The sequence below is a fragment of the Pollachius pollachius genome (genome assembly GCF_949987615.1).
Source record: "Pollachius pollachius genome assembly, chromosome: 1".
Taxonomy (NCBI): domain Eukaryota; kingdom Metazoa; phylum Chordata; class Actinopteri; order Gadiformes; family Gadidae; genus Pollachius; species Pollachius pollachius.
Genome location: NC_136934.1, coordinates 23051466 through 23062777, shown reverse-complemented (window position 1 = coordinate 23062777; position 11312 = coordinate 23051466). Strand labels below are relative to the sequence as shown.

At 44.8% G+C, this 11312-nt stretch overlaps 1 protein-coding gene across 1 annotated transcript; it reads left to right on the top strand.

The window, feature by feature from the left end:
- Positions 1-368: 368 nt before the first annotated feature.
- Positions 369-3598, top strand: ppiaa (peptidylprolyl isomerase Aa (cyclophilin A)). Its single transcript, XM_079729267.1, has 4 exons — positions 369-514; positions 2275-2394; positions 2876-3048; positions 3305-3598. The coding sequence occupies exons 1-4, from the start codon at positions 446-448 to the stop codon at positions 3435-3437; spliced, it is 495 nt and encodes a 164-aa protein (XP_079585393.1). The 5' UTR covers positions 369-445; the 3' UTR covers positions 3438-3598.
- Positions 3599-11312: the final 7714 nt, after the last annotated feature.

The following is an 11312-nucleotide window of genomic DNA, read 5'->3' as shown; positions in this document are numbered from 1 at the left end:
GGACCCGATGCGGAATAGCGGCTTTACGCACTGAATGGACACCCGGACTGTCACTTAACTCTGGCGCGCTGCTTCAGGATCACTACGGTCGTTTCACCTCCCCCGGTGCACCGAGAGGGTGGGCTTTAAAGTACTCGTATATGTGAAACGTCTTCGAATCAATGAACCACAGTGCACTGGTGGGTCCAGCTATTTAAATCAAGCACGCAGTAAAAACGTCTCCACCTACAGCCGAGGATCAGTCCTGCAATGCCGGCCTTTAGTTGGCCGGCTGGCATGTCACTCAAAAAGGGGCATTTTAATTGGACTGTCCTGGTTTTCAAGACCGCCCATTTTGTGGTATATAAATTTTATCCCCGTACCTCCATTTTTCTCGGTTCTTTGCGGTTCACTTGGTGTGGTCCCGAATAATTATATTGTACATTTATCCATTTCATTCTGCGAAATGGCCAGACCCAAAGTTTTTTTTGACCTCGCCCACAACGGCTCCCCCCTCGGCCGAGTGGTCATGGAGGTAAGACCTTCTTTTTCTTTATTCAATGGGTGATGATGCGTGTTAATCTGTGTAAAACTTTAGTTTTCTGCAACAATAAAGAATGTTGTGTGTGGCGCAATTGTCCTTTACATCTTCTCTTCCCTCCTGTAACGGTCACTTACTATGATTGGGGGTGAAGTAAGTTACACCAAAAAAAAGTCTGAATGCAGCGGGCTGTCAGCCGGTCCTGAGTCAGCCGTGCGCACGTGTTCAGGGCAACAGTCCCCCATGCATTATTCACAGGGAATATCAGACTGGCGCATTTAGGAAACATGCCGCAATCTGTGCATCATTGATTTTCACCCGATCACATGTTTGCTGTAGCCTGCGCACGCTGCAAGAGAGAGTGGCCTCTATTGGATTGGTGGATTTTGTTTAGACTGAGTCGTATGATTTTGACTTTGTCAATACTGGGAGCCGCAGTCATGGATCGGTGCCATCATGGCTAATGATTATAGGGGAGCGAGCCGCAGCGTGCTGATAATCCTGCGGCTCTCTGGAGCTGGCTCTGATCCAGGCTTCCCAACCATGTCAGGCCTCTGCTGCCTGTACGGAATCACTTAACAGTTACAATAAGGGACGCGTATCTGCTCTCCGTTTGCTTCTTCATTTGTGTTGGCCACGATCATTTGAGGGGTCGCTTCAGCCATTTTGTGTTTGCATTAAACGCAAAGCAGTCATGGTATAGGCCCACTGTGCAGACTGCTCTATTTATATTTTGCGCGTGCGCGCGCGTATGGAACCGTAACCAGGTTTCATGAGACAGTGGAGAAGTGTTTCCCTAGTAGTGTCTAAGTGTGTGCCTGTCTAGTAGTGTGCAATCCAACGGACCGGTAACGGTTAGGTCATGATTACGTTATTACAACTATATACAAAAAGTCACCCGCGTGGAGGCCTCTTTCATCCTTCAACCCGCCAGAAGGGACTTGTCCGTGTCTATCAACTCGTCCTGTCGAAAGTTTGTGTCGGCATCTTATCCAACTTGGACAGGGTGGTTATGCGTCAACTGCGCAGTTTATATGTGGCAGTGTTTGGTTCTTGGTGACGCTCTTGAGGAAGTTGCGGAATGGTTCTGGAAAATTCCATGTGGCCTGATCCTGCAGGGAGGGGCCAAGTGTGGCTGACTCTGAAATGCTGCGGAACTCTGTACATGGTCACGATCCCCGCCGCTCGTCTGGTGAACAATTGTCACGTCACTGCTGTGCATGCGTAATAATGACAACCTGTTCCAATATCTGGTTCCTGTGCGCTTTGTGTTCAGGGACTCTGACCGTAGAGGCCAGTGTCTTTGTCGCTACAGCCATTTTGTGTTCTTAAGAAGCGTGACTCAAAGCATTGAGTGTTTATACTCTATTTTATATCTGCATTACAGGTGCGCTCACCTGCTTCATTTAGAGTGTGTACACGCCATACTGACTGCCTTTCACCTGACCCCGAGCAGAATTCAACAGGGTTCTGCCGAACTCCGCCCCCAGAGCCCCCCCCCCAGAGACATGCGTGCATGGTGGTGCATGCACAACAGCCGTCGTGCTGAATTGAAACTCTGCACTCGTCCATGTGTGTAGCCTATATATAACTCAATTTAAAATAAATTCTTTCATGGGAAGCTTGCTGACCAGTCACTGAATACAACTTTCTTAGCTGGGCTTTACTTATAGCATGTTTTCCCTTTATTTTGTTGCGCTTGTTATACCAAAAAGTACACAACATGACTTTGTCCTTTTCTCTCATTCCTCCAGCTCGCTGCGGACGTGGTCCCCCGAACCGCCGAAAACTTCCGTGCGCTCTGTACCGGAGAAAAGGGATTCGGCTACAAGGGCTCCACCTTCCACCGGGTCATCCCCGGGTTCATGTGCCAGGTGAGGACACATGCATAGTGCTGTACATTTGATCGTCTGGCCACTCTGCCAAGTCATATCTGAAGCTGTCAGCAGCTGTCTGCCTCTCCATCCAGCTCACTATCCTTCCATAGTTCCAAATAGTACAAGTTGTGCGCATCATTTAAAATGTACCGTTATCTATATTTCTTGACGTTTTATTAGTTTACAAAAGAATCTCTGATGAAAAATTAGGAAAAATCGTAGAACATAGAATTATGAAAAAGGGGGCAGGAGGCGAGGGCAGAAGGCAAGGTGGTGAGGGCAGAAGACAAGGAGCTGAGGGCTGAAGGCTTGGTCAGGATTCATTAACCAAAAGGATTCATAGGACTCTATTTATGCTATTAGAGAAGCCCTACAACATTGTGCAAACCACAGCTTGTCAGCTATGCATTTGGTTTCCAGCGCTGTTGTCACTAGGGCCTCTGATGTTCCTTGTACTGACGTAAAACTAAATTCACAGGGAGGGGACTTCACCAACCACAACGGAACCGGGGGGAAGTCCATCTACGGGAACAAGTTTGCAGATGAAAACTTTAACCTGACGCACGACCGGGCTGGCATCCTGTCCATGGCCAACGCCGGGCCCAACACCAACGGCTCACAGTTCTTCATCTGCACAGCCATTACCTCATGGTGAGTTCACACCCACTGCAGGGTCCTTTATCGTCTGTATTGCAAGTTAAAGGCTATAACTTCCACAAAGTCCACGCCGTGTAACTCATGCCCTCAAGCAGTGCCGGTGCCGACTCACACAAGCCAATTCAAAGTAGTCAGTCCCGTGTTTTGTTCAGTCCTTGCCTTTTGAGCTTGACAGAGTCTGTCATGTGAGACAGAGTGACAGATGTGCACTAAGAGCCGTTTCACATCTCTAAACCCCGTCTGTCTGCAGGCTGGACGGGAAACATGTGGTGTTCGGGAGTGTGGTGGAGGGAATGGACGTCATTAAAACCGTGGAGCGCTACGGCTCCCAGAGCGGCAGCACGTCGGGCAAAATCACCGTGTCAGACTGCGGGCAGCTCTGAGGCCCTGACGTACATCAGTGTTCCTGTTGTGTCCCCCCCCTTCAAAAAATGTTAATACATTCGTGACTTTGCCTTAGAAGTTTCTTTTGCCTTTTTGATTTCCAGAAAGTCCCAACAGGTTTTTTTTGTTCACTAAAGAGAAATAAAATAAATTGCCTTGCTGAATGTGTGCTGTTTTTACTATTGAGTAGAACTCTATTGTTTTCTTTCCTTCCATAGACTGCTAGCGGTTCATCCAAGTCTGTGTGGGCTATGTTAACTAAATAGCTAAAGCTTAAACTGGAATGTGTTCCTTAGCCAAGAGTGTCTTGTCAGTAAACAACGAAAGGCTGTGGTCCAGATATCACATTGCCCCAGATACCAAAATTGAAGCTAAGCTATCTGTGTTTATCCATGATTGGCATTCATGGTCAACAGGGTTTAGTTCCAGTCACTTGTCTGACACTCACTATGGTACCACACAGATTTATGAAATGTACAGCAAAGCACAAATACAGCTCACCATCTGCTTTGGTAACTTACAAAAAGGTCTTTATTTAGAAAATGATGACCTAGAACGGGCAATTCAAATATATTTGTTTAGCATGTGTTAGAAGATCTTGCAACAGTCGTTCACAAGGGAATAATGAACATTCGAAGACCCACAGAAATTACAAAGCATTTTTATTTGATTAATTAGGCCTCCTGGTGTTATTGACTTAAAAAACAGCTTTTGAGACTAATCTAAAAACAAGCCGGAAGTCCTGTTCATGGATATTAAATATGAGTATATAGTATATTGCTGCTTCTGACATTCAATGCAGTCCACCTGTTAATAAATGTCAAAGTTTGTCCGATGTACAGTCTTTCAGCAGCCACCCTCCGCTGTTCTCCTACTCTTCCCAGAATGCCTTGTGTTCCTCTGGCCTTGTCCGGGTCGGCTCAAGCAGACGCCCTGTTTCTTGGCCGCACCGGATACCGTGGGTCCTGCCGGGCTGCAGTAGAGCCCCTGGCCGCAGCTGCAGCGCTCCAGGTTGCGCCGCCGCTTGGAGCGGACGGGGAGCAGGCAGGCGTCGCCCTCTAGCGGTACCCGCTGGCAGCGCTTGGCTGTCAGGTAGCGCACACAGCAGAAGCCCGGCTGGCAGTCACCGCTCCGCACACAGCTGCCTGCATCACCGCCCAACACGGAAACATCAGTTTGATGAGCACATCGAGGATTTAGCTTAAATAGGATTTATATTTATTCCATCTGCTGTGTCTTAGTTCCCGTTTATATAAATGTATAAATATAAGTGACAACACTTTTTAACACTAAAGGTATGATCTGGGTGACTAGTGTTTGACCGCACAACAAAACAGAACACTATGTCTAGAGGACGTGCAGCTCCTTGATATCTTTACCTCTTGTCCTGTTGCCAACGGTTATCTCGCTATCTGCCTGTCTGTTGGCCTGTCTGTCTGCCTCTCTGTCCTGTGTGGATGTGCCTCTCCTCCGAGACCGGTTACTGCAGCCTTCCTTCTAAAAAGGAGTGAAGTATAGTTAGGTAGAGAGGTAAAGTAAGATGAGGCAAATGGATAGATGGCTGGACAGATAGATAGATAAGAGAGACACAGAGAAACATAGTTTGTGTGTGTGTGGGGGGGGGAGAGAGAGAGAGAGAAAGGTTAAAAGATACATATAAAGATATATGAGACAGACAGACAGACAGACAGACAGACAGACAGACAGACAGATAGATAGATAGATAGATAGATAGATAGATAGATAGATAGATAGATAGATAGATAGATATAATATGAGACAGACAGACAAGCAAACAGACAGACAGACAGATAGACAGATAGATAGATAGATAGATAGATAGATAGATAGATAGATAGATAGATAGATAGATAGATAGATAGATAGATAGATAGATAGATAGATAGATAGATAGATAGATAGACAGGTCGATAGATAGACAGGTAGATAGATGGATAGATATGAAGGTTGTAAGACGAGACCGACAGAGGGGCGCCTCACCTCTGGGGGACTGCACCCGGGCGTGGAGCAGGTCCTCTCGGGGTCCTGAGCCAGGGTGAGGGTGGTTCCTGATGTGTCTGATGTGTTGCTGCTGGGGACGGGGTCTGTCTGTGGGGACAACAGGAGAACAGGGACAGTTTGACCATGGTTATTCTTCAGGACAGAATCATGAATGTCCACCATAGGTTTTACCAACCCACAAATGCACTTTCGCTTTTTGAAGTGTTATTGTAGGGGATCAGGAGTTTGGCTGATGCAGAACCATAATAGCTCTATGGCCGTTCAGGGGGTGAAGCACGACAAATCAATACAAAGTATTGAAGTCAAGGTCGATGCTAGCAGATGTTTACCTTTATCTACATTTAAGATCAACAATAAACTATTGACACTTATTGGCAAATTCCCATAAACAATAAAGAGTAGATTAGCCTGGGATTGTCTTTGTATTTATTTATTGATTGTGTCTGTATTTATTTGCCAAGTAAAAATAATTGTAAAATAGTCAATAATTTAGATTGGAACTAGTTATAGTTAGTATAGGCAATAGTAGTATAGTAGTAGTAACTTGCATATTAGTAACTAATAGCAGCAGTAGTTTATAGGCTAGGAGAGCAGTATATTATTATAACAAGGCTACATTCGACCCTGTTCTATTCTATCCACATAGCAGGCACACAGTAAAAATACATTAATATATGTCTTACCTGCTCCAAGCTTTCCAGGATCTCTTTGGAGGTGCGGATGCCGTTGGAATTCAGACACACAGCCATCCCCAGGGAGTAGGTGACGAGCACGGTGAGCGCAGTCTGCCACATGGTTAGGTCTATGGTCGGGTCTATCGTGGAGCTCGGCTTGACTGCTGCTGTCCCTTGGGTCTACTACAGCCTTTAAACAGTGTATACAACCTATATACGGGTCTCCTACAGCCTATACTACAGTGTATACAGCCTATACACGGGTCTCCTACAGCATTTACTCCGGTCCAATTTATCCGTGAGAATAATATTAGTCACGGAAATAAACACTTCACATACTCCTGATGCACAGCCTATTCATTCACAGGCAATGTACAATGAGAATAATGTTTAAGACAAGTTTCTGTATGGTTGTTTTCTAGGCTGGGTCCTGGGAAGTTGTGATGGGGGGAGGGGGGGGCTGCAGGTTCCTCTGAAGAAGCGACGTCCCAGGAGCAACTTTTATGCACGCGCCGAGCCGCCCACCCGCACTCTGCCAAAGCCCGCCGCAACCTCGCACCATTAGCGCTTAATCCGCCCCGTTCTGAGGCGCTTTGAAATACCTTTTTTCTAAATAGGAAACACTCTTTCAACCCCTAACCGCATCAGTCGGAGAGGATGAGACAAGTCTTCCTTCCTGGGAGCTCCGGAAACCTCCGGCGCGCGTGTGTGCGTGTGCGTGCGTCCTTCAGAAGTGTTTCAGGTGTAGCAGGGCTCCGCAGACGTCTGAAGTTCACACCACTTCACAACTCACCAAGCGTTTGATATAGGAAACCACTAAAGACTGGGAGGCCCGCCAGCTAGGAACCACTACTGAAGAGATGGAATCGTTGCGATAAAGGCATCATGTCAATTACCAGCGTGCACGCGAGTGTTTGCGTGTGCGCGGGCACGCGCCTTATGAGGGCAACGTGCTTCGTATTAAAAGGGCACACCTCCTTTAGGTCTGTTTACGGGCATCAAAGCTGGTTAGTTCAGAAGAGTACGAGATATTAGGAGAAAGACCTACGTGCGTGCGTGTGTGTGTGTGTGTGTAAGCGCGCGCACACAGGTGTGTAGCAACCAGAAGAGAATTTTGTCTGAGGACACTAATTGGAGTGTTTAAGGACCATATTTTCGGTTTCTGAAAATGTACTTCAATCTGTGCTTAATTTATAGCCCAAACATGATACCTGGATAAGTAATGAAACTTCGACTGACACTTTTCCCTCTTTCTGGGACTTTGCCTAATAACCTTGAGACAATGTGCATTTGTTTGAACATTATAAGTAGCAGTTAGTGGTTTTTGGTTGATCTCCCAGTTCTCACACCTGTTCCCTTCACAATTCACATCTTCCGATTCTGGCCCAGAATCAAAAAAGATAATAATACAAATGAGAACATGAATATACAGAAATGTTAGTGTTGCAAAAGTATAGATGCAGATTCATGACATTAAATTAGACGGTTATCAATCATAATGAAAACTATTTTAAATCGAACATGTGTTAACATTGTATAGGGCCTTGAATGGCCATGGATCTGCTTGGCGCCGAGGGTACATCAGCGAACAGACGACATCCACTTTACAGCCGCTGAGGCCGCTCAGCTGTCCTCACGGGTTCTATATTCCATATGGCTCCGCCTCCTGCTACTGCTGGTGCTTGAAGCTCAACGGATCTAGCCGCAACTCCGCTTTGAAGACAACATGATGACGGGTCGGGTCATGGGCGTAGACCCCGGGGGGGACGTGTCCCGCAATCTTCTTAAAAACATGAACATGAATATAAATTATTTCTAAATGTATGTAATTGAAGATATATATTTAACAGAAGCCACTTTTTAAATAATACACACATAAAGACAACCCTTTTTCAAAGGTTTTGTTTATGTCCTCCCCCTAAAAATAGGTAAATAGGTATACTGATGGCCTGAAACTGATTGATTCAAATATATTTTAAGCTACTATTAATGGCTGTGTGTCTGTTGGCAGATCATTAAGTATACGTTGTTGATATTATAGGTGTCCCCTCCAGAAAATACAGTTGATAAAATGCCATGTTTATGGTCCCCCCAGGTTGTACTAAGATCTGCGCCCTTGGGTTGGGCTTTTAACTTACAAAACATGTATTTGAGGTTAGAAATGAAAACAGCAGTTAGAACCTGTTGAATGTACAACATCAAACAAAGCTGTAATCCGATCGGATGCTGGTATGGAATTCAAATGACGTCTGCACGCATATAAGTGAGAGGAACTTGACCACTCAAATCTGAATCGTTATCCTTAAACACAAGTATCAAAATATTTATTCTGCAGAACAGGAAAACAAGAGCATTCGCAAGACATGCAAAATGATTCTATCCAAGCTACTCTTGGGGCTTTTATTATAGTTCAGGACATCGCCAGAACTCTTCTGATTATAGGGAATGTCAAGTTACATACCGCCGGGCGCCATCTTTTGAGACAGAACCAAAGCAGCAACACAGGCAGCGACCTCTAAACAACATCAACTGCACCTTATTCAACACCTAGCTGCCTGCCAGTGCAGTGCCAGTTCAAGCAACCTTCATGATAGACTCAAAGGCAAAGTGGTGAGGGCAAAGGACAAGGAGGTGAGGGCAGAAGGGAAGTAGGGAAGGCAAAAGGCAAGGAGGGAGGGCAAAAGGAAAGGTGGTGGGGGAAAAAGGCAACGAGGGATGGCAAAAGGCAAGGAGGTGAGGGCAAAAGGCAAGGAGGTGGGGGCAGAAGTCAAGGAGGTGAGGGCAGAAGGCAAGGAGATGAGGGCAGAAGGCAAGGAGGTGAGGGCAGAAGGCAAGGAGGCGAGGGCAGAAGGCAAGGAGGTGAGGGCAAAAGGCAAGCAGGTGAGGGCAGAAGACAAGAAGCTGAGGGCAGAAGGCTTGGTCAGGATTTATTAACCAAAAGGATTCATTAACATTAACCAAAATTGATTCATAACATCAATACCAAGAACCCCCCCAAAAAAACGTTTGTATGCTTTAAGTACAACTCCTTCTGTGGAGCCACTCCCATGAGGGGAATCCAAGTAGCTAGTACTGGAAATGGTCGCAGAAATGATTGGGATGGTTGTGTGTTCGCACACACGGGATCCTTCCCAGACCACTAGTTAGACCAGGTTCTGATGCTGTTGTGCTCCATCCCTATCTGGTGTCCGCCTCAAGTTGGTCATCATCACCCTCAGAATGTTCCAGATGCGTGCTGATGCGTGGTGTGTCTTTGGGCACCCGATTGCACCACATCTGCAATCTAGGGAATTTACATAAACAATCCCTTGATCACTGAATGTAATCAAGGGCATGCCAAGAGTGGTGTATTCATCTGATGGAATAAATAAACAGTTTTCTCGTCTTCCCAGCCATGGGATTTATTTGAACCGTTAATTCGTTTACAAAAAACTTTTTTTTTTCAACCCAGAAATTAATTTAATTTAAATAATAAACAAAAGCAATTAATTCCCAGTTCAATGAAGACAAAGTGATAGTGTTACCAATGTAACTGGCAGTAAGTAACCATGTCAGGTGTAGTAATACTCTTGAGGTCAGGGTTCAGAGGTTATCCAGGCATCATGGTGCCAGAGTATAGCGTCAAGTCAAAGTCCCTCTGGATCGTCGAGGGGTTTGTTATTAGAGACGCCCGACAGGAAGTGGAGCTGTCTTACGGTATCTTACCGTACATACAAGAGGGCAAAGAGAAAAGACTGACTCATTTTACTGGGTTTAGCAGCATCAATTTAACTGCATGGGGAGACCTAACCAATAATAAAAAATGAAATAAGAAATTTTCCCAGGACCACCCCGCGATGGGCCAGGACCCAGGTACTTTCCCCTTAATCTACCCAAACAAAGCAAATCTAAACTGGAAACAAGGACCGGAAAGCGGAGATACCAGATCTCCCCTCCCTTAAGTCAAGGAATGAATAACTAATATCTAGGATAATAAAACCAGATAATAAAACCAGATAACCTAAGATAACCTCAGTTAATGAATAACTAATATCGAGGACTATTAGAACCAGATAACCTAAGATAGCCTAAGTTAGTGAACAACTAATATCGAGGACTATTAGAATCAGATAACCTAAGTGAATGAATAACTCATATCTAGGACTATTAAAACCAGATAACCTAAGTTAATAAATGACTAATGTCTAGGACTATTAAAACCAGATAACCTAAGATAACCTTAGTTAATGAATAATTAATATCTATTACTATTAATAGATAGTTGAATTTATTGATGAACTAATGTCTCTGACTATTAAAACCAGTTGTAAGTTGACCTCAGAAGATGTGTGGCAGGGAGTAGGCTGGTACCTGGAGGTCACATCAAGCTGGGGCCATCAGGTCTGAGTTGCCAGTCAGTCAGTGTACAGTCAGTGTGTGTACAGTCAGTGTGTGTACAGTCAGTCAGTGTACAGTCAGTCTGTGTACAGTCAGTCAGCGTACAGTCAGTCTGTGTACAGTCAGTCTGTGTACAGTCAGTGCTCCACACTACATCACATTTACTCATAGCTGCACCGTTATATATGCTGATAATAAGTATGGCCTCTATATAATATTCTGATCTTAGGGTGGGCAACTTTATTATATTCAGACTACAGGTATCGATGTTCAAAAGGCATTCACCAGGAAATGACTGATCATGTATCTGACAACCGTACAAGGGGAGATGTGGAGGTCTTTAGGACAGATGATTGGATGTTTCACCTCTTCAGGTAGCTGACCTCCTCAAGTGACTCATCCAACATTCAGCCCTCAAAACTGGATAGAATTTTCCTTTTTAAAGCTTAAAGGAATTTATTTTTGACCGTCCCACTTCCTATTGGCCAGTGGTCAGCAATGCTTATTATGCTCCCGGTGGGTTTATTAAGCAAACAAAAGTGTACACAAAACATCAATGGAAGGAATTACGATGGAAAACATGGTGGAACACACTAAGCTTGACTAGTCTTGAAATAATAACAATACCTAATACTTTATTTACTGAACAATAGTGTTACATTTTTTATTTTCCATCCATTTTTTTGATTACTGTAATTAGTCTAATTCAAGAATAAAATCCTGCGTACCACCTGCGTACCTAATTCAAGAATAAAATCCTGCGTACCACCTGCAGTACACTTGCGCACCAAAACGCTGTTC

Excerpts from the sequence above, each read along its gene's own strand:
- ppiaa (XM_079729267.1), top strand. The coding sequence starts at position 446 with ATGGCCAGACCCAAAGTTTTTTTTGACCTCGCCCACAACGGCTCCCCC. Across the intron at positions 515-2,274 it reads TCGGCCGAGTGGTCATGGAG|CTCGCTGCGGACGTGGTCCC; the intron begins GTAAGACCTTCT and ends TCATTCCTCCAG. Across the intron at positions 2,395-2,875 it reads TCCCCGGGTTCATGTGCCAG|GGAGGGGACTTCACCAACCA; the intron begins GTGAGGACACAT and ends CTAAATTCACAG.